The sequence below is a fragment of the Bufo gargarizans genome, chromosome 7 (genome assembly GCF_014858855.1).
Source record: "Bufo gargarizans isolate SCDJY-AF-19 chromosome 7, ASM1485885v1, whole genome shotgun sequence".
Lineage (NCBI taxonomy): Eukaryota > Metazoa > Chordata > Amphibia > Anura > Bufonidae > Bufo > Bufo gargarizans.
Window position 1 is genome coordinate 7,152,062 of NC_058086.1, and position 24,229 is coordinate 7,176,290.

A 24,229-nucleotide genomic window follows, 5' to 3' on the forward strand; every position below is an offset into this window, starting at 1 on the left:
TACGGAAAACCCGTTATGTACAGGAAGATCTCCATCAGGGGTGTCTGGTCGCATATATACCCAAGGAGGGTTCTCCTCCAATTAGTGCCCAGGTATCACAGGGAGCAAAGCCATACCAACATGATGGAAAAGCAATTATTTGCTATAATTGCTTTTCCATCATGTTGGTATGGCTTTGCTCCCTGTGATACCTGGGCACTAATTGGAGGAGAACCCTCCTTGGGTATATATGCGACCAGACACCCCTGATGGAGATCTTCCTGTACATAACGGGTTTTCCGTATTGTCAGTGGCCTCTAATCAGGGTGCAGCATGAGGGCAATCTGGTTACCGGGCTGCCCGTGCTGGTCTAATTTGCAATACCCTGCTGGTGGCCGCATACAGGTAAGGGCTGCTTTTCCAATTTCCAAGATGGCGTCCTGAGAGTGTCTATGGACGGAGCATGCGCCGCAATACGCCCAGACTGACTGCGGTGGCGCTGTGGTGACGTAGGAACGTGGGCCGCTTCTGATGACGCTCGGCGTCCTGTAGTAGATGTCATCACTACTTCCTGTCTGATGCTATGCCGCTCCGATGTAAGTGTATGTGTATAGACAATCTAGTGTACGCCTGGAAGGAATTCTTTAATGTTTGCAGGTGTCCTTTAACACGTCCCTCAGCTCCTCCCCCTCGGTGTGTTTCCATGTACACTGGACATACCCACGGGTTGTGCACTTGTATAAGAGTGCGATCGATGGGTCTGTCCTCTTTCACTTTAATACGCAAATGTCTGATTTTGTACTTGATTACAGTTTCATGATGTATTATCACTAGATATATGACATTTGCTCTAGTTTTGCACTTGCACTGTGCATCTCATGTTCTATGCAATGGTATTTTTTGAACACGCCCCTATGGGTGTGGTGTGATCACATGATGTGAATTTTAATTAACTCACCTATATAATTGCAATCACTTGATTTGTAACACTGCTTGAGAAAGGCTCAGTGGAGCCGAAACGTTGCACCGCATGGTTGAATAAAGAACTTTTCTACTTTTACAAGACCGGAGTGCCGTCCTTTTTCTGGATATATATATATATATATATATATATATATATATATACTAGCAGAAGGCCCCCACTTCACAAGGGTAGATTTCATCTATTTCATTTTATGTTTCCGTGTCGTAAAAAGATATCAACAGTTTCCGCCATAACAGTGACCTCCACAGTACCTGCCCCTTTAACAATGACCTCCACAGTACCCGCCCCATTAACAATGACCTCCACAGTACCCGCCCCATTAACAATGACCTCCACAGTACCCGCCCCTTTAACAATGACCTCTATAATGCCCGCCCCTTTAACAGTGACTTTTGCAGTGGCCTCCCATTTAACAGTGAATTTTGCAGTGGCCTCCCCTTTAACAGTGAATTTCGCAGTGGCCGCTCCTTTAACAGTGACTTTCGCAGTGATCGCCCCTTTAACAGTGACTTTTGCAGTGGCTGCCCCTTTGACAGTGACTTTTGCAGTGGCCGCCCCTTTAACAGTGACTTTTGCAGTGGCCGCCCCTTTAACAGTGACTTTTGCAGTGGCCGCCCCTTTAACAGTGACTTTTGCAGTGGCCGCCCCTTTAACAGTGACTTTTGCAGTGGCCGCCCCTTTAACAGTGACTTTTGCAGTGGCCGCCCCTTTAACAGTGACTTTTGCAGTGGCCGTCCCTTTAACAGTGACTTTTGCAGTGGCCGCCCCTTTAACAGTGACTTTTGCAGTGGCCGCCCCTTTAACAGTGACTTTTGCAGTGGCCGCCCCTTTAACAGTGACTTTTGCAGTGGCCGCCCCTTTAACAGTGACTTTTGCAGTGGCCGCCCCTTTAACAGTGACTTTTGCAGTGGCCGCCCCTTTAACAGTGACTTTTGCAGTGGCCGCTCCTTTAACAGTGACTTTCGCAGTGATCGCCCCTTTAACAGTGACTTTCACAGTGACTGCCCAATTTAACAGTGAACGCCCCTTTAACAGGGACCTTCATAGCGCCCGCCCCTTTAATAAGTGACCTCCACAGTAGTCGCCCCTTTAATAATCGTGACCTCCACTGTGTCCGCCCCTCAAAGCAGTAAAGAAAAATGTCTGGGTTGTTATGGAAACCTGGAGTAAAATTGTGTTTATGGCAGTTGGAATTTGAAGAGAGAGACTTGCAGGCTTGTATTGGCTAATGTGGGTCATTTTTTATGAATATCTTAGAAAAGGTACGTCCTAAAGAGATGAAACCCGGTCTAAAACCTTCCTGGACACCTGATGTACCTGTGTGCCAAATTTAGTGAAGATCGGTCCAGTCGTTTGGTCGCGCATAAAGAACGTCCAGATGGACAGAAATTAATTTTTATACAGTCAGGTCCATAAATATTGGGACATTGATACAATTCTAACATTTTTGGCTCTATACACTACCACAATGGATTTGAAATGAAACAAACAAGATGTGCTTTAACTGCAGACTGTCAGCTTTAATTTGAGGGTATTTACATCTAAATCAGGTGAACGGTGTATGAATTACAACAGTTTGCATATGTGCTCCCACTTGTTGAGGTACCAAAAGTAATGGGACGTAATAATAATCATAAATCAAACTTTGACTTTTTAATACCGTATTTTTCGCCCTATAAGACGCACCTAGGCTTTTGAGGAGGAAAATAAGAAAAAAATATTTTTAACCAAAAGGTGTGCTTTTGGTGGGTTTTTAACTAATGGTGGTCTGTGCATGACACTACTATGGGGGATCTGTGGATGGCACTGTTATGATGGGGGATCTGTGGGTGGCACTGTTATGGGGGGGGATCTGTGGGTGGCACTGTTATGGGGGGATCTGTGGGTGGCACTGTTATGGGGGATCTGTGGGTGGCACTGTTATGGGGATCTGTGGATGGCACTGTTATGGGGGTGATCTGTGGATGGCACTGTTATGGGGGGGTGATTTGTAGATGGCACTGTTATGGGGGGGGGGGTGATCTGTGGATGCACTGTTATGGTGGGGGGGTGATCTGTGGATGGCACTGTTATGGGGGGGATCTGTGGATGGCACTGTTATGGGCCATCCACATATCCCCCCCCCAATAACAGTGCCATCCACATATCCCCCACCCTATAATAGTCCGAGTAGCCGGTGGCATGCAAATGCAGCGGGGCCGGTGCGGTCACTGTACTCCGGCCCCGCTGCTCACTCACTTCCTTATTGACTAAACCTTTTATAATAATAACTTTAATTGAAGTTCCAATCGCCAGCCCCATCTGTACTACTTACTAATTGTATTGTAGCAGGCAGAGCAGGGCGGGCAGCCGGACGTAACTCACTGACGTCACGTGCCTGCGCCGCATACTTTATGAATGAAGTAGGCGGCGCAGGCACGTGACAGTATTGTAGCAAACCCAGTTTAAAGGGGTTGTCTGGAATTTTAAGAAAATTGCCTACCAGCAGGGCAAATTGCCTAAATTGCGCAGGGCAAAGGCATTTTTGGGAGATCCGGTGATGTACCGGGGCTCTCCATGGGGCTGTCAGGAACCCCGGTGACATCACCGGCACTGATGGGCGGGATTTAACTCTGCCCTAGCCAGTAAAACGGCAACATTTTCTAATATACTTTGTATTTCAGTTTTTTTTGCCATTTTTAAGAATACTGCTGGATACCCAACCAATGCCTCATTCACACATCAGTGTTTGATCATTGATTTCCATCAGTGATTTTGAGCCAAAACAAGGTGCAGCTCTAAACACAGAACAGGTGCAGTGTGCATGCTCCAGGTTTTGATCAGTTGGGGTCTGAGCACTGAGACCCCCACTAATCACTATAACTAGGGGATAAATGGGCTTCCATAATGCACTCTCTCTGAAGATGGGTTAATTCGACAGTGTATGGGCTAATGTTTGTGAGCAGCAGTTATGACAATGGCATCTGAGGCAGCTTTCCCCAGGAACACTGAGCTCCTGGGGCCAGAAAGGCTTGCCTGTGCGGAAATGGGGGAAGCCGTTTCCTCTCTGTAACAGCCTTGGTCTTTTTGAAGAAATCAAGGCTATTATAGCTATAGTTCCTATAGAGCCCTGTAGGTGGCAGGGCTTTCATAGCAACATAGTGAATCTTCTATACACTGCAATGTTAATTCATTGCAGTATATTGGAGAAGCGATTTAAAGATTGCATTCAAGTTCCCTAAGGGGACTTAAGTAAAAAAAAAATTAAAAATATATAAAAATTCAATTCATCCCCCTTTCCCCATGATAAAAATCAACAAAAATTAAAAAACAATAAAAAAAATAATAATTTTCACCTCAAAACAGCCATACTATTAAAATGTAAACGTATTTATCCTATATGGTGCACAGAATAATGGAAAAAAAAATCTAATGGCCGATATACCATTTTTTTTGTCACTTCACCTCCCCAAAAAGTTATAACTTTGGACTATGTATGTCTTTTTTTTATATCATTAAAAACTACATACATACAGGCCACATACAGCTCCATAGTCATAAGTATGGGCAGCATGGTGGCTCAGTGCTTAGTACTGTTGCCTTACAGCGCTGGGGTGCTAGGTTAGATTCTTACCAAGGGTAACATCTGCATGGAGTTTGTATGTTCTCCCCATGTTTGTGTAGGTTTCCTCCAGGTTCTCTGGTTTCCTCCCACACTCCAAAGACATACTGATAGGGACCTTAGATTGTGAGCCTCAAAGGGGACAGGCTGATGTTAATGTCTGTAAAGCGCTGAAGAATATAGTAGTGCTACATAAGTGAGTATAATAATAAAATAATAATAATAACTATAAAAAAAATGGTTATGGTGGTCAGAATATGGTAATGCAAAGAAAAAGATATTTAAACACAAGAAATACTATATAACCGTGGTATCGCTGTAATCGTAACTGACCTGGAGAATGATGGCAACTCTTATGGTAACAGAGTAAAAACGAAACTCTGGGCATTAAAAGTTATGTACCTTGGGGGCGTGGCCGGCTGCCGGCATGTGAGCACGCTTCTGTGAGTAGCTCCGCTTACCCTCGCTAATCCTTCACCATCCTGACAAACTGCCGACTCCAGGCACAGAGTGGACGGTGTGCAGGAGGCGAAGGAGACCCCGCACACCGAATATGGGACCCAGCAAAGCACAAACGGCCGCGGAAAAGCTTAAAGGGAACCTGTCACCGGGATTTTGTGTATAGAGCTGAGCACATGGGTTGCTATATGGCCGCTAGCACATCCGCAATATCCAGTCCCCATAGCTCTGTGTGCTTTTATTGTGTATAAAAAACGATTTGATACATATGCAAATTAACCTGAGATGAGTCAGAGCTTGAAAATATGACTCTTCTCTGGTCACACAAGTAAGATATGACTCTTTTATGTTAATTTGCATATGTATCAAATCGTTTTTTTTACACCATAAAAGCACAGAGAGCTATGGGGACTGGGTATTGCGGATGTGCTAGCGGCCATCTAGCAACCCATGTCCTCAGCTCTATACACAAAATCTAGGTGACAGGTTCCCTTTAAAGAGTTTGCCAGGTCAGAGGCCCAAGGTGGAGCCGCGTCTGCGACCCCTGCACGTGCGGCTGTTACCCGTGGGCAGGCGGATGCAGAGGAAGGCGCTGAGCAGGAGTTCACCCTAAAGACAGCGTATGAGCAGCTGCTAGTGGCAATATCATCATGCCAAACCTCACTCACCGGGAAGCTGGAGGAGGTGAGAGTGGATGTGGGCCTGCTCTGCCATGACATGCAGCAACTTAGAGACCGGGTCAAAAATACGGAAGACTACGTGTCTGCGCTGGAGGACCTGACCAGACCCATGGCAGGGAAGCTGCAAGATCTGGAGCGATCCGTAGGTCAGTGGCAACAGAAATGTGACGACCTGGAGAATAGGTCGCGCCGCAACAACGTGAGGATCTTGGGCCTACCAGAATAAGCTGAAGGCAGAGATCCTGCGGCCTTCTTAGAGGCCTGGTTTAAAGAGCAGTTCCCTGAGGCACCCTTTTCTCCTGCATATACCGTGGAGAGAGCACACCGGGTCCCAGACAGATATCCCCCGCCAGGGGCTCCTCCTAGACCCCATTTGGCGCGTCTGCTAAATTGGAGAGACCGGGATCTTATCCTCAGCCAGGCCAGAAGCAAGCAAGACATCAGGCATGAAAATGCAAAGGTCTCCCTTTTTCCGGATTTCTCTGCAGACCTTCAGAAGAGGAGAGCCACATTTGTTGCGGTTCAACGTCGCCTTCGGGATTTAAATCTCCAATACTCGATGGCTTACCCGGCTCGTCTCAGAGTCGTAGACGGCGATAAAACAGTATTTTTCAGTGATCCCCGAGAAGCGGAGGACTGGGCCTCAAGAAAATCTGCGCGTCCTGGACCGCGCTGAACCTTTCGCTGTCTGTTCACAGCAAGAATTAAAGAACCCTCTTATGTCTGATTCTGAGGGGACTTGATCGTGTTTACTATGCGCATGATGTTAGTTAATATATACCTCAGCTACTTCTGGTTTTATATTTCATGTTCTGGACTGCATCTGATAGTCTTGTGTGAGATCTCACTTAGGTTTAGGGTGTTTCCCTATGTACAGCACTGGACACTTTGTCAGCTTATCTCATTGTCCTGTACTAAGGCTAGCAGTTTTTGCATATATTTGCTGAATGGGGGGTAGGAGCAGTACCTGTATGGTTATAACATCTATTTGCACCTTACAGGTCCCCGAGTTATGGGCCACCAAGTTAGTCGGATCGGGATCCGACATATTCATGTTTATAATGTTATTGTTCTGTACTATGTTTTTGTATGCTCAAGCTTATTTGTCTCAAGTATGGCCGTCCCATCTCTTGGTAGCAGCAGGGAAGTTTATGCTTCCCATTGACCAGATGCCTGAAATGTCAGTGTATGCAGTATGGATGTGGATACAGACATGGACAAAAATGATGGTACCCCTAGAAAACACAGAACATAATGTGACCAAAGGGACATGTTAATTCAAGGTGTGTCCACTAATTAGCATCACAGGTGTCTACAACCTTGTAATCAGCCATTGGGCCTATATATATGGCTCCAGGTAATCACTGTGTTGTTTGGTGATATGGTGTGTACCACACTCGACATGGACCAGAGGAAGCAAAGGAAAGAGCTGTCTCAAGAGATCAGAAAGAAAATTATAGACAAGCATGTTAAAGGTAAAGGCTATAAGACCATCTCCAAGCAACTAGATGTTCCTGTGAGTACAGTTGCACATATTATTCATAAGTTTAAGATCCATGGGACTGTAGCCAACCTCCCTGGACGTGGCCGCAGGAGGAAAATTGATGACAAATCTAAGAGACGGATAATCCGAATGGTAACAAAAGAGCCTAGAAAGACTTCTAAAGAGATTCAAGGTGAACTTCATGCTCAAGGAACATCAGTGTCAGATCGCACCATCCGTCGTTGTTTGAGCCAAAGTGGACTACATGGGAGACGACCAAGGAGGACACCATTGTTGAAAACGAATCATAAAAAAGCAAGACTGGAATATGCCAAACTACATGTTGACAAGCCACAAAGCTTCTGGGAGAATGTCCTGTGGACAGATGAGACAAAAATCGAAGTTTTTGCCAAGGCACATCAGCTGTATGTTCACAGACGAAAAAATGAAGCATATCAAGAAAAGAACACTGTCCCTACTGTGAAACATGGAGGAGGCTCTGTTATGTTCTGGGGCTGCTTTGCTGCGTCTGGCACAGGGTGTCTTGAATCTGTGCAGGGTACAATGAAATCTCAAGACTATCAAGGAATTCTAGAGAGAAATGTACTAGCCAGTGTCAGAAAGCTTGGTCTCAGTCGCAGGTCATGGGTCTTGCAACAGGACAATGACCCAAAACACACCGCTAAAAACACCCAAGAATGGCTAAGAGGAAAAAATTGGACTATTCTAAAGTGGCCTTCTATGAGCCCTGACCTCAATCCTATTGAGCATCTTTGGAAGGAGCTGAAACATGCAGTCTGGAAAAGGCACCCTTCAAACCGGACACAACTGGAGCAGTTTGCTCATGAGGAGTGGGCCAAAATACCTGCTGAGAGGTGCAGATGTCTCATTGACAGTTACAGGAAGCGTTTGATTGCAGTGATTGCCTCAAAAGGTTGCGCAACAAAATATTAAGTTAGGGGTACCATCATTTTTGTCCATGCCTGTTTCATGAGTTTATTTTTTTACATAATTCTGTTGAAGCATGGTTGAAAAACAATGTCTGACTTTCATTGGTTAACATTTATAGAATTTTAATTTATTATTACTTTTGTCAGATTAAAGTTATTTCTGTGACCATTGTGACTTTTTCTTTCATTGACCAAAGGGTACCAACAATTTTGTCCACGTCTGTATATGTCCTTGATTTAAACTTGGCGACGCCATGGCCTCCATAAGAGTAATGTCCTGGAATGTGAGGGGGCTGGGAGACCCTAATAAGAGGATAGCGTTTTTTTTCACAAATATGCTCCTTTAACCCACATATTCTGGGCCTCCAAGAAACCCATCTTATCGCGGAAACTGGGAACAGGCTAAAAAAAAACTGGGCGCAACACTTATTCAATTCATATGGGAGTTCTCACTCCAGAGGTGTGGCCCTGGTGTTCCATAGAAGCCTCAGATGGGAGATTCACTACTCAGCTGTGGATCAGGGAGGACAGTACATCTTCATATATGCTCACATTAATTGTGTCCCCTATGTGATTGTTAATTTGTATAATCCCCCTCCTGCATCTCTATCCCTTCTACAAGCAGTCACGGGTTTTGTGGCTAATTATCCTAATGCCCGTCTCCTATGCATGGGAGACTTTAATCAGGTAGTTAGTGAGGATTTAGATAGATTTAGCTATAGAACAGAGGGAGGAGGGGCGGGAGGGAGGGAATACAGCGGTTCTTGCCAGAATATCGCAGGAGATGGGATGGGTGGACTTGTGGAGAGCCAAGAACCCGCTAACAAGGGAATACTCTTGCTTTACCCGTGCCAGTGGTGCCCTGTCCAGAATTGATTATTTGTTTGGCAATGCCATGGTATATACTGATCTGGTGAATATTAGACACTGTCCACAGGGTCCTTCTGATCATGCCCCATTACTGGCGGAGCTGGCACCGACTGACTGTGCTGGCGTTGGCAGTAAGATGCGTATACACCCTTTCTAGCTGTCCTTGTTTGGTTTAAATGACAGAATCCCTGATCAACTGAGGATGTTTCTTGAGATACAGGGCGAGTCCACGGACGCTCTGTTGCTATGGGAGACAATGAAAGCGTACCTTAGAGGATGCATCAAATCCTCAATCTCATACGTTAAGAGAGATTCGCAGCGTAAGAAAAATTAGTTGCATGCCAGTTGTAAGGAAGCCGAGAGGGCGTTCACTGAGTCCCCCTCTGAAGAGCGCAGGGTAGAGTGGTTATTCAGAGGGAGAATGTACATGATGCACCTGGAGGAAAAGAGCAAAAGGAAGGTTTTCTTCCTTAAGCAGCAGTCGTTTGAAACAGGCAGTCAGACAGGGAAGTTACTTGCACATATAGCACGCACCAATAATATGTCTCCCCCGATACTCAGGATACAGGAGCCTGGTGGCCGCATACTGGAATCGGCGCAAGACATATTGAAGTGCTTTCATAATTTTTACAGGGACCTATATAAATCAGCTGCTACCTATTCAGGGCAAGATTTAGAGTCCTACCTCGCTGAAGTGTCTCATCCTTGGCTAGGGGACTTGGATAGGAGTCTTATGGAGGAGGATATTACACTAGAGGAAGTGGAGAAGGCAATTAAGGACTTGCCGACAGGGAAGGCCCCTGGCCCAGATGGCGTCCCTGTAGAGGTATTTTCTAGGTATGGGGACAATCTGAGCCCTCAGTTGCTGAACCTGTATAGAGCGGCACATTCCTGTGGCACATTCCATGTATGACGCCTCCATTGTTGTGATCTTGAAGCCTGGCAAGGACCCATTGGAGTGTGGATCTTATCGTCCAATCTCTCTTTTAAACTTGGACTGACCAGAGTTCTGGCCAACAGGTTGAATAAGGTTATCACGTTAATAATCCATGCTGATCAGTTGGGCTTCATGCCTGGGAGCTCCACGTCAGACAACATTAGGAGAGCTCAGGTAATTGCCCAGTTAGGGGTGGCAAAGAAGGAGAGATGGGCTCTGGCTTCACTGGACACAGCCAAGGCTTTCGATTCGTTGGAATGGCCCTTTCTGACAGCCGTGCTAGGTAGCTTTGGTCCCAACTTCATTAAATGGATAGAAACTCTATACAAAAAACCCACTGCTAGCATTCAACTGAACGGTTCTCATTATGACAGGTTCCCCTTACTCAGAGGCGCGAGGCAGGGATGCCCGCTCTCGCCTTTGCTGTTTGCGCTAGCTATTCAACATTTGGCCATCAGATTCAGACAGGATCAGGTTTATGCAGGTGTTAGCGGGGGAGATAGGGAGGACAGGATTGGACTGTATGTGGATGACTTGATCCTCTTTATGTCGGCCCCGGAAGCATCTTTATCAAGAGCAGTTGAAATCATTGAGCGCTTTGGGCTATATTCTGGGCTGCACATAAATTGGGGCAAGTCTGCCATCATGCCCCTCTGGACGCACGATTGGCCTAGTTGCCGAAACAATCTGCCTGTAGTTGACAGGTTTAAATATTTAGGAGTAATAATCACTAAAGAGCCTTAACTCTCCTATGTCCTGAACATTGAACCCTTAGAGACGGTATTCCAAGATAAGGTAAAAACATTGGAGACCCTCCCATTGTCGGTCATGGGCAGACTGAATCTAGTAAAGATGATACTCCTGCCCAAAGGTCTATATTTGCTGTCACACGCCTGTACTCCAATTCCAAGGGGATTTTTTAAACGCATACATGCTATAGTAGCCTCCTTTTATATGGGGTAAAGCTAGGAGGAAGCTCTCATTGTCAGTTTTACAGAGACCGAAGCTACAGACTTCTTTCTTTACTATGTAGCAAGCCAATTTAGATTCCTGAGGTATTGGGTCACAGACGCCTCAAAGCTGAACGCAGAATACTACCTGCACGAATACTTGCAAATCCCCACGTTGTGGCCTGTTCTGAAAGGTTCTCGACATATTCAAAAGGATCTTCTCCCAATACATAGGCTAGCTCACCAGATATGGCAGGCATCTAAGTTAAACTCCTACAAGGATTTGCCAAATGAAGTTCCCGTATGGGATAATTGTATGTTCCCACATCTGGCTAAGCTAGAGGGTGTGTCTGAGTGGAAGAGACATGGCATACTCACGATGGGAGATTTATATGAAAGTGGGCAGCTTAGGTCATTTTCGCAGATTCAGGATAAGTTTCAGGTGCCGCGCACTCTCTTCTTCAGATACCTTCAATTGAGACATGCACTGCAGGCCCAGTTCAGAAGCGATAACAGGGGTATCTCTAAATACCCTATTATAGGGGTTTTGACATCGCAAGGCCCTAGAGGCATAGTCTCAGCGCTATATACACACTTGTTGGGCTGCCGCCTGCTGGTGACCCCTTGGCTGTTGAGGACAGATGGAAGTTGCTAATTCCCTCTTTATCTTCCGAGGATTGGGAGGAGGCATTGATGGCTCCGAACAAGGTATCACCCTCCATAAACAATAGAATGATTCAGCTTTTTATCCTTTATTACCGTTACCTCACGCCCACCAGACTTCAAAAGATGGGTAGGATTAGTCACTCCAGGTGCCATAGATGCGATGCCGAGGGAGCCAACTTTTGGCATATGATGTGGGATTGTGAGTTCATTCGACAGTTCTGGAAGTCCTCGCAACTAAGGTCCCTGTGATGCTGCCGCTATGTCCCAAGATGTGCATTCTGGGAGTCATTGATGAAGAATCGTGGTCACATTACCACAGAATTTTCTTAGCGGCAACACTATTTCTAGCTAGAAAGGCAATTGCCATAAGATGGATGGGAGACTCCCCCCCCCTCGAAGGGACAGTGGCTCACAGGGTCTGTTGTGTATAAACATAGGGGGTGCCCACAAAAATTTGAGAAAGTCTGGGGTGATTGGTGTGCCTCTCCTCGACAGCCGACGGGCCTCACTGATCCTCGAATCAATATGTAGATACCTTGCAGTGTTATTGATACTGATGTCTATGCTGGAGCATCTATGTGTGGGATATGATTACCCCGTGAATAATGCACCCCATCTGAGTAGGAATTGTGTATGTTCATATGAGCGAATTCTGCTGTATATCGACGTCCTTATGTATCACTGTTTTCTCAGCATTTTTGAAGTGCCCCTGCGTGGGCCATCATATATATTATATGTATGCCATACTTGTATTATTCTCTTTAATAAAATGAGTTAAAAAAAAAAAAACGAAACTCTGGAAACTATGGCAGAATTGCGTTTTTTTCCATTTCCATCCCATTTAGTTTTTTAATTTCCAGCTTTCAAGTACATTGTATACAATAACAAATAGTGCCATTAGAATAACTTGTCCTGCAATAACCAAGCCTTCATACTGCTATGAAAACGGACAAAAACAACCTCCTTTATAGCTACTCGTCTGTCGAGCAAGGTGCAAAAGATGTCTAAGGCACTCAGTAAATGTGGTGCACGGCATGTGCAGTAGAATTCTGGAGCTTTTTTTCGCTAGTAAATCTTCCCTGACGTTCCTACATAGATGTGAATTCCTTCATGATATTACTAATCAGGAGTGTGTGAATAGCGCCATACATCACAGTTGTGCAGCATTACTCCATCTTTATCCATAGAGGTTTCTGTATCAGTTTGATGCTGCTCATGACTGTATCTCTGTTATTTGCAAAGGATTGGAATTTAGAGTTAATTTACAGTCTTCTGTCATTAAAGGTCAGGCAGCCGGCCCCCCTTTCTTATTGGGGATGTGCTAGTGGGCAGCACTTTAACTGAACTGCAACTAAAGGGGACAGTAGGAAAATACATTACAGTACATGAAAAATTAGTTCTTAAAGGGCATCTGTCGGCAGCTTTGTACCAATGACACTGCCTGACCTGTTACATGTGCACTTGGCAGGTGAAGGCCTCTGTGTTGGTCCTAGGTTCATATGTGCATTGCTGAGAAAAATGATGTTGTAATATATGCAAATGAGCCTCTAAGAGCAATGGGGGCGTTGCCATTACACCTAAAGGCTCTGCTTTCTCTGAAACTGCCGCACCCTCTTCACTTTTTGATTGACAGAGCCTAGCAGTGTTAACGTGATCACACCTGCCTGGCCCTGTCAAAGTGCAGAGAGAGCTGAGGCTCTAGGTGTAATGGCAACACCCCTGTTGTTCCTAGAGGTTTAATTGCATATAAAAGGCGAAGCTGGCAGACATAGTCACATGGTGATTTTCTGTCGCCACTGCCCCTTGTTCTATTGATCGGGTGTAGTGTCAGAGGTTAGACCCCGCTGATTGGAAATTGCTGACCAATGCCTGGGATAAGACCACCCATTTATAATTGCTTTCATTTGCTCTCACAACAATCTGCACACATTGTAGAAATTCTGCTAATCACTTTTTTATATCCTCCCAGGTAAAGTTGGCTGTCGACTGGACCGTCATGAAAATATAGGCAGAGGTCACATTGGTGTAGAGGGATTCAGAAAGGTGATGAACGAGCCCCGGTTTAATGAGATTCCCATGATCCTTGAGACACCTGCCAGGTTTGTGCCATCTGATTATGTGATCCCGCTGACTCTTATCGTTAAGGGCTTTGGCCTCATTCAGTCATCAGGGCTGCAACACATGGGCAGTATTTAAAGGGAACCTGTCATAGTGAACATGGTGTCTGAGCTGCAGTATGTTATAGAGCAGGAGGAGCTCAGCAGATTGTTATATAGTTTTATGGGGAAAGATTCAGTATAACTTGTATTTCATTCATTTACATTGCTGCTCATTCTCAGCTTTGAAGACAAGGAGACGTCCTATCAGTGACTGACAGCTCTCTCTGTATACACACTGTCATAGGGGGAAGGCTGTCAGTCACTGATAGGACCGGCTCCTGGACTTCAAAGACCAGAATGAGCAGGAATTTAAATGTATAAAGTACATACAAAGTACATACTTTTCCCACAGAACTACATCTCAATCTGCTCAGCTCCTCCTGCTCTATACCATGCCGCCATCAAATCAAACACCATGTTCAATGTGACAAGTTCCCTTTTAACCCCTTCCCGACACATGACGTACTAGTACGTCATGAAAGTCGGTGACTTACTGCATCGTGACATAATAGTACGTCATGGATAACTCCGGTCACCGCGGCGAATCGCACGGTGACCGGAGTAAACTGACTGCATTAATCAGTAGTAAGCCATCTTAGATGAAGGTGAGGAGGAGTGACCCCCCCCCCCCCCAAATGACCCAAATTTTGACCGTCTATTCAAAATAAGACCCCTTCTGGAGCACCTCAACTCAAAATTTACAGAGGTGTTCACCCCAGCAAAAGAAATCAGCATAGACAAGTCCCTTGTACATTTTAAAGGAAGGGTTAAATTTCGCCAGTACCTCGGGCACGGTACGGAATAAGAATGTACAAGCTGCGCGCAAGTACCTTTTGGGTACACCTACAGGTTCCGGGTTTATGAGGGGAAAGATTCCTGAATACAACCCCCTGAATGCTCTCCCGTCCTAGGAATTACTGGCAAGATTGTGTGGGACTTACTGCACCCACTGCTGGATAATGGTTATCACCTCTATGTAGATAACTATTACACCAGCATACCCCTATTCATGTCCCTAAAAGCCCGAGATACTGTGGCTTGCGGCACAGTGCGAAAAAATGAGAGGGCTCCCTAGATCCCTGGTAGGGCATGGTGACAGTAAGGCTCTCCTCCATGAGAACATGCTGGCGGTTAAGTACAAGGACAAGAGGGATGTCCTTGTACTAACCACCATTCACACAAACACCAGTTCTCCTGCCCAAGTGCGAGGTACCAGTACTCCTGTCAACAAACCTGACTGCATCCTTGATTGATTACAACAGGCACATGGGAGGGATTGATCTGTCCGATCAAGTTCTGAAGCCCTACAGTGCCATGCTTAAAACTAAGGTGTGGTACAAAAAGCTGGCCGTATACATTGTACAGATGGCAATGTACAATGCTTACATTTTACATAGAACTGCAGGCCAGACAGGAACTTTGCTTCAGTTCCAAGAGGCGGTAATCAAGTCCCTAATTTTCCAAAGTCAGGAAGGGGAGGGCCCGAGTACTTCAGGAGGTCATGGTGCCCGTGTTGTATCAGGACAACATTTCCCTGGTGAAGTCCCACAAACAGCAAAGAGGGGAAAAACCCCAAAAAGATGTCGGGTTTGTTACAAAAGGGGAATACGAAAGGACACCATTTATCAGTGCGACACCTGGCCTGATAAACCTGGCCTCTGCATGAAAGAATGCTTCCGAACCTACCACTCATCCATGGATTTTTAATTTCATCCTTTATGCTCCCTGTAATATTTCCATATCTCTTATTTAGTCCACCTCACTTGCATAACCACTTTTCAACAACCACTACATAATCTATTCTGTGAGACACCTGTTTGGTAAGAAGTACCCTTTCCACCACTTAAAATGTCCGTACGGGGGTGTCTGCCAGTTCAGGCCTGCAAAAACCATATTTTGCACTTTGCCTGTAGCCGCCAGCTGTGCGCCAATACAGCAGGCTACGAGCACATATGGGGTGTTTGCAAAATGGGGAGAAAATGGGGAACATATACTGGGGTGCATTTTCTCCTTTAACCCCTTGTGAAAGTGAAAAATTGGGGTCTGCTAGTACTTTTTAATTTTTACAAATGTGTGCTTTGAAATCCTCTCTCTAGTATTTCTGCCTTCTGTGAGACACCTGTTTGGTAAAAAGTACCCTTTCCAGCACTTAAAATGTCCGTATGGGGGTGCCCTTTCCAAAATGGGGTCACTTATTGGGGTTTTTCATTTCTGGGGACCTTTGGAAATGTTTTAAATGCGACATGACAGCTAAAATCCACGTCTGCCAATTCAGGCCTGCTAATTGTACTTTGCCTGTAGTGGCCTGCTATGAGCCAATACAGCAGGCTACGAGCACATATGGGGTGTTTACAAAATGGGGAGAAAATGGGGAACATATACTGGGGTGCATTTTCTCCTTTAACCCCTTGTGAAAGTGAAAAATTGGGGTCTGCTAGTAATTTTTACAAATGTGTGCTATGAAATGCTTGTCTCAAGTATTTCTGCCTTTTGTGAGATACCTGTTTGGTAAAAAAGTACCCTTTCCACCACTTGAAATGTTTGTACGGGGGTGCTCTTTCCCAAATGAGGTCACTTTTGGGGATTTTTCATTTCTGGGGACCTCTGGAAAAATTTTAAATGTGACATGGCAGCTAAAATCCATGTCTGCCAATTCAGATCAGCAAAATCTGTTTGACTCTGGAACCCTTCCATGCATCCATACATCATTTTATGAGCACATATTGGGTGTTGGCGTATTCGGGGGGAAATGGGGAACAAAATGTGGGATGCGTTTTGTCCTGCTACCCCTTGTGAAAGTGAAAAATGTGGGTGTAAAGCTACTTTTTCTGTAAAAAAAAAAATGTCATTTCTTATTTTCACAGCCAAGCGTTTCCTAATTCTGTGACGATGGGTCTAAGTGCTCACTACACACCTTGAAATATTCCTTGAGGAGTGTAGTTTCCAGAATGGGGTCACTTTTTGGGGATTTCCACTGTAGGGCTAACTCAGGGTGTCTTTATATGCAACATAGTTCCCAAAAGCCAATCCTGCAAAATCTGTCCTCCAAAAGCCCTATGGCGCTACTTCCCTTTTGGACCCTGCCATGCACCCATACATCATTTTAGGAGCACATATTGGGTGCATGTTGGTGTATTGGGGGGAAATGGGGAACAAAATGTGGAGTGCATTTTCCGTGGAGTGCATTTTCCGTACTCAGACGGCTGCGGAGGCTTCAGATTCATCATCCTCAGCCTCCTCTTCTCCTAGCAACCGCTCTAAGAGGCCCAAATTGAGGGACATCTGGTCGCTGCTCAGCAATCTTCCTACTAAAACGGACTTAGAGTCGATGCTATTGAAGCTTGAATCTAAACGGGACAAAGCCATTGCGTCCGTTAAAGCTGATATTGCCGCAATCTCCACTAAAGTGACCTCCCAGGAACATGTTACTAGCTCTCTGGACTTACGTCTTACGCAGGTTGAGGCGTGCATGTCCTCCCAGCAAGCCCTAAACAGACACCTATTGCTTCAACTTGAAGAACCAGGAGAATAGAGGGCGCCGAAACAGCATTAAGCTGCGGGGGATTCCAGAAGACATCAAACCTTCCGGATTGCGTACAGCAGTGATGGCTATTTTTAACACCCTCCTCGACAGACCGGATGAGTTCGAGATTGAATTAGATAGGGTTCACCGAGTCCTGGGACCCCGTCGATTAGGTGCCTCCAACCCGCAGGATGTGCTCTGCCGCGTTCATTTCTTCAGAGAAAAAGAGGACCTGATACAGAGAGCCTGGAGACGAGGCCCAGTGCCTTTTGCAAACTCTCAAATCCAAGTTTTACCGGACGTGTCCAGGAGGACCTTGTTGATGAGGCGCACACTGAAGCCGATCCTCCAAATTATCACTGAGGCTGGGGCCTCGTACAGATGGGGACATCCTTTCCACTTGATTATTTGCAGGAACGGAACCACGTTCGCTCTTCACACAGCGGGCCAGGTGGAGGACCTGTCCCGCTTTTTGGAGGTTCCTGTTCTGTCCCTGCCGAACTGGTTGGACGTCCCGATTCTTATATCCTCGGCTATGGCCTCGTCTAGTACCCAGGGACAGGGTGACGGTCAGGCACCGCCTCGTGGGGGACCAGCAAGGAGGCGGGAACGTTCTCCCAGGTCTGCTCCGGATTAATGGGCGGGTGGCGAGCCTTGAGGGCCCTCTTTGTCGCTGCTACCAATAGGCTTTCCTGGGGCCTCTGGGTGGGTTTGTCTTGAACCCACTATCTCTCGCTCTCCTATAGCGAGGGCATGTCGCTTTAGTTTTAGAATGTTTTTGATGCATCTGGTGGCCAAGTGAATTTTTGGGATCTGGGTCCAGGGTCGGGGACGCATCTCCTGATTGCTCTCCCTCTCTCCAACTAGGTCAGCGAGTCTTGGTCGACTCAATTCGGGTCTCCCAAGAATCGCATAGTGGGGGTTTTCCCCACCTTTGTTCTGTGGAGGGTTACTTCGCAGATTTTGTTTTACCCTCACTGGAGTAGCAGGTTTGGGTCTGACTGGCAAGTCCTTTTTTTGTCTGTCTTGTTTTTGTTTTTTTTACCCTCCCCCTCTTGTCTCTTCCGCTTGTTTCTTTGTGTCTCTCTTAAACTCCTTTCCTTACAGATTGAATCCATGTCATCTATAAAGTTCTCATCTATCAACGCCAATGGGCTGAACACACCTGAGAAGCGCTCCTCTATCCTTTCGGCTCCTATGGAGTAAAAAGGTACAGGTAGCTTTTATTCAAGAGACCCACTTCCATAGGGATGCTATGCCTTCGTTTAAATCCCCTAGATTTCCTGACACCTATCACAGCTGCTATTCAGGGTCCAAGTCAAGGGGAGTGAGCATACTCATAGCCAGGTCGATTCCTTGGGAATTCATAGATGCTCGTACTGACTACAATGGTCGTTTTCAGTTTCTTAAGGGACAGCTAGCTGGACAGTTGTACACCCTAGCAAATGTATACCTACTAAATACCAAACAACTCAAGGCTTTGACTTGGATTTTGTCTGGCTTGGATGACTTTGCAGGGGGCACCTTGTTGGTTGGGGGATATCTTAATGTGGCGTTAGATCCTGTCGTTGATAAAGGGGGTCCTCTCATCTTGCACACTCAGATCTCCGGGGCATCAAAAAACTTCTCCACACCCATCAGTTAATAGACGTATGGCGGATACTTAATCCGGAGGTCAAAGACTTCACGTTTTATTTGGCAGCGAGGGACACACTACTTCTTGCTGAGACATTCAGCGCTGTCTCTCTTGAACTCATCCGCAATAGACCCGCTGACCATGCGATGCTCCATGTTTCCTTGAAGTCCCCTCTCCGCACTCTGAAATCATGGCAGTGGAGATTGAATGAGTCCTTACTGCAGGACTTAGAAGTAGCTCAGGGAGTTCACACGGCGATTTCTCAGTACTTTGAAATCAATCAGAGTGATGATATGTCGCCTATCACGGTGTGGGCAGCTCACAAATGTGTAATCCGTGGGGAATTCATCAAACATGGAGTAAGACGTAAAAAAGAAAGGGCGGCTGAAATCTCTCAGCTCCTAGAGGAAATTGCTAACCTTGAGCAGACCCATAAAAAAATCCCATGCGACGGCTGCGCGCACTTCCCTCCTCCTGGCCAGAAGCAAACCCAAAGAGAAATTGGATGTACGTACGAAAACAATTTTAGCAAAGGGGCGTAGACATTTCTTTGAGTTTGGAAACAAAAGTGGTAAACTGTTAGCCAGATTACTCAGAGATCAGAGAGCGAGGAATTATGTTCCTCGCGTAGCCAACGCCCTTGGTTCCCTCCTGAATGACCCCACTGCTATCGCAAAAGCCTTTGCTCAATATTACCAATCTCTATATAACCTTCCACAACCCAACGTCTCTAATGGGTCACTGTGCTTAGCAATGGTATGCCGAAGATTCCTGCAGACACCTTCCAAGATTTAGACAGGCCAATCTCTGTTGAGGAATTAGCACTTAAAACCATGCAGCCCAGCAAGGCCCCAGGCCCAGATGGCCTCCCGGCCTCTTACTACAAAAGATTTTTACCTCTTCTCCAGACCCCGCTAGCAAAAGCATTAAGTGTTCTCAGTATTGGACACTCACTCCCTGCAGATATCTCTAACGCACACATAACGGTCATACACAAGGAAGGAATAGACCCCACCCTCTGCGCTAACTACCGTCTGATTTCCCTTCTAATCGTGGACCTCTAATTGTTCCCTAAAATTCTGGCCACACGTCTGGTCCCGCTGCTATCCGAGCTCATACACAATGACCAGGTGGGTTTCGTTCAGTGGCGGGAGGCGAGAGATACCACCAAGGTACTTAATCTGATTCATCAAGCTGGGACACGTGGCATCCCGCTCTGCCTTTTATCTACGGATGCTGAAAAAGCTTTTGACAGGGTGGGGTGGCCTTGGTTGTTCGTGGTGCTGCGCTATGTAGGCATTACTGGCCCTATGGCGACATGGATTCAAGCTCTATATGAGTCTCTGTCCGCGGCCACAAAGGTAAATGCTGTGCTCTCTTCATCTTTTTTTTTTTTTAAACTCGTTTTATTGAAGTTTAACAAGAAAGGCATGTTACATTATCACAAGCATAGAGGCAGCAAATCCAGGTTCGATCCCGCGCAGGGGATACAGTACAAGCACAATAGTACAAGATAGTATTGCGTTAGGTCCTGTACAACAAGGAGGTGTACAAGTCAGAGGACGTTTATAGACCATGAGGTAGAAGAGGCTAGCGCCTCAATAGATATAAACAATATATCACACATCAGCAGCTGAAAACATACAAGCATTGTGCACAGTCAAAGGGGACGCACACCATTCACCCCACACTTTGTCAAACTTTTGTGGGCACTTCCTGTGAATATAGACAACCTTTTCCATGCCTACAGCCTGATTGACCAGCGCTTTCCATTGACCCAGTGTAGGTGCTCTGTCATCCATCCATCTCAGGGCGGCGGCCTTTCTGGCAAAAAATAAGGTTTCGCTCAGAAAAATCCTATGATGATGACCCCAAACCTCCTCATCTAGGATGCCGAGTAGGCAACTCTTAGGGCATAGCGGAACTGTATTTGGAACTATTGCAGATAGCACCCCCACCACAGCTTCCCAAAAGCTCTTTAAGTACGAGCAATCCCACATGAGATGCCAGAAGTCTGCCCCGTCCTGATGACACCTGTGGCACCTACTATGTGACAATCTGCCCATTTTATGCAGTCGGACAGGAGTAAGATAGCTTCTATGCAAAATAAACAGTTGAATCAACCTGTTAGTGACCGACGGGGATACCCGTGTTGGAGACAGCAGTGCCTCATTCCAATCATCCGCTGATAGGGAGGGGATGGAGTTTTCCCATTTCCCTTCAACAGCAAGGGGGTTCATCAGTGTCCGATTGTTGAGCAGGTGCGTATAGAGAACAGAGATGATACCTCTCGGTCCCTGCGACCTAAGGACACCTATCAGGGGATAATTAGAAATTCTGCGACCCCCCGACCCAAACTGTGCCGCCAGCGCGTGCCTTAATTGTAAATATCTGAAAAGGAAGGAGCGAGGCAATTCAAACTTTTCTTGCAGTTGAGAGGAGGAGCACAAGCTACCGTTAGTGTATAAATCGCTCAATTTGTTGACGCCCTGTACCTTCCACCATCTGGCTCCCTCCAAGTCTATCAAATGGGCAAACATAGGATTGTCCCACAGGGGGATGTCATCCGGAATGTCTCTGAACGACCTCAACTTCGCAGCTGACCATACCTGGTGGGCCATTCTATGGATGGGGAGCAAGCGCTTGGATATGAAACGTGGCCCTTCCAACACCGGCCACAGAGAGGAAAGGCCCAAGTGCTCCCTGAGGTAGTGTTCTGCATTGGGCAAGTCCAGCTGCTGGACCCAAGGAATTAGGAACCTCAGCTGCCCGGCCAGGTAATAAAGGAAGAAGTCAGGTAAAGCAGCGCCACCGTCTAGCTTGGGCCTCTGAAGAACCTGAAGAGACAGCTTCCGTCTGGCCCCCCCCCACACAAATTTAGCCACTGACGAATGGATGCGAGCGAAAAAGCCCTGCGGTACCGGGGAGCACGCATGCGCCAACAGATACAACCCTTTGGGCAAAAGTGTCATCTTAACCAGATTCAATCTACCCATAATGGAGAGCGGTAGGTTCTGCCATATCCTAAATTTATCCATAAACAGGGTCTCCAGAGGAGCAATATTCAGGGAGTACGCCAACTGGGGGTCCCTGGTGATCACAATTCCTAAATATTTGAAGGAGTCCACAACTGGCAGATTACAATACTGAGGAGGCCACGTGTGCGACCACAGGGGCATGAGTGCCGATTTCGTCCAATTTATGTGCAAGCCCGAGAACCTTCCAAATTCGCCAATTATATCAATCGCTCTAGGGAGTGTCGTCTCGGGCTTGTCCATAAAGAGGAGGAGATCATCCGCATAAAGTCTGACTTTGTCCGTTCTGTCGCCCATAGAGATCCCTTTAAAGACCTGATCCTGCCGAGTTCTCAAAGCAAGGTGCTCAATGGCTATGGCAAACAAAAGTGGTGACAGGGGGCAGCCCTGTCTGGTTCCCCTGTGGAGGCTAAAGGATTCAGACATCGACCCATTTACCAGTATATTAGCTTTGGGGAGGTGGTACAGAATTTCTACCCATTCGATAAACCTAGGGCCAAAGCCAAAACAGCGTAGCACCTCTAAAAGGAACACCCACTCCACAGAGTCAAAGGCCTTGGCAGTGTCTAGAGATGCCATGGCCCAGCGCTTATCCCTCGCCACTCCTACCTGAGCTACAACCTGCGCCCTTCTGATATTATCAGACGTTGATCGTCCCGGTATGAACCCCGACTGGTCTCTGTGTATAACAGTGGCTATCACCTTGTTCAGTCTGGAGGCGATCAGTCTTGTAAGAATTTTATAATCCAAATTTAGGAGTGATATCGGCCTGTACGACCCGCACTCCAAGGGATCCTTGTCCGGCTTGAGAATCACCACTATGGTGGCATCATACATCGAATCCGGGAGTCTACGCTTCTGCTGAGCCGCCTGGTAAAGTTTAAGGAGCTCAGGCCCTAGAACCTCACTGTATTTCCTGTAAACCTCCACTGGGATCCCGTCAGGGCCCGGTGCTTTCCCAGTGGGTAGCTCCGACATGGCTATCTGAATTTCCTCCAGTGATATGTCAGCCTCCAATAAAGACCTGTCCTCCTCACTAAGTTGCGGATGCACGACCTGATCCAGATAGGCCCTCAATTCTCGAGCAGAGTATTGAGCCGCTGAACTATAAAGATCCTGATAGAAGCCCTTAAATCTGTTTAGAATGTCCCCCACCGATTCCACCACCACCCCAGCTGCGTCCTTTATCCTAATTATCGGGGGAGACATGCTATTATTACGTACCACATGAGCCAGTAGTTTGCCAGCTTGGCTACCCAGTTCAAAGTTCTGTTGCTTCAAGAAGAACAGCTTGCGCTCGCTCTTTTCCCTGAGATGCGTCATATACAGCCTACCTTTCAGCATCCAGTCCTGCCTATTTGCATCCGTGGGGTTAGACCTGAAGGAGTTCTCAGCCGCCTTACAATTAGAATGTAGCTCTAATTCCTTACTCGCAGAATCCTTTTTAATATAAGAAATAGATGACTTAAGGCACCCTCTCAGATAGGCCTTCAGTGTCTCCCAGAGCAACAGTCCGTCCGTCATCTCGTCCTGCATAGCAAGGAACACCTGGAGCTGATCAGGGACTCTATCATTAGAAGACAACAAAGACAACCAAAAAGGGTGAACACGCATCTTTACACTCTGCCTAATGCCGTTGTATAGAGTAAATTGAGCTAAAACCGGAGCATGGTCCGAGGGTCCCTGTGCACCATATTCAATACTACCAAGATCCGTGTATACAGCAGCGCTACCAAAAATATAGTCTATTCTGGATAGTGCGCCCCTGGCGGGGGTGAAGCAGGAGTACTCTCTCTGAAGGGGATTGCGCAATCTCCACATATCTAACCACCCAAGCTCGGATGCAATTCTAGCCATAGTGGTATCTCCCGGAGTGTGGCCACCCACTCTGTCCCCAGAACGAAACCTATCCCGATCTTCGTGCATTACTAGGTTAAAATCGCCCATGCAAATAAATTTGGCATTGGGATATTGCGCCGCAAAGCCCATCACCACCTGGAATATGGTTGTAGTAGCCGGGGGGGGGTTGTAGATGTTAATTACAATGTATGGGGCGCAGTTAATGAAGGCATACACCAGGATGTATTGACCCTCAGGATCCGCAACCGAACGCTGAACCTCCCACCTGATGTTCCTGTGGACCAACAAAGCGACCCCTCTAGAATGTGTAGATCCATATGCATTCATTGACCATTGAACCCAAGGTTTTTTAATCCTGTTGCCTGTCTCCGGGGTTAAATGAGTTTCTTGCAAGCCCAGGATATGAGGGGTAAACTGCCTGACATGGGAGAATACAGAAATTCTCTTCTTCGGCTT

The 24,229-nt window shown here is 46.5% G+C and overlaps 1 protein-coding gene across 1 annotated transcript in view; it reads left to right on the forward strand.

Moving 5' to 3' along the window:
* LOC122943607 (probable endonuclease 4) overlaps positions 1-24,229 on the forward strand; it is a 78,635-nt gene that overhangs the window by 36,198 nt on the left and 18,208 nt on the right. The window contains exon 9 of the mRNA XM_044301483.1: positions 13,530-13,659. Coding sequence (XP_044157418.1) covers positions 13,530-13,659 — 130 coding nt within the window. The remainder of the gene's footprint in view (positions 1-13,529; positions 13,660-24,229) is intronic.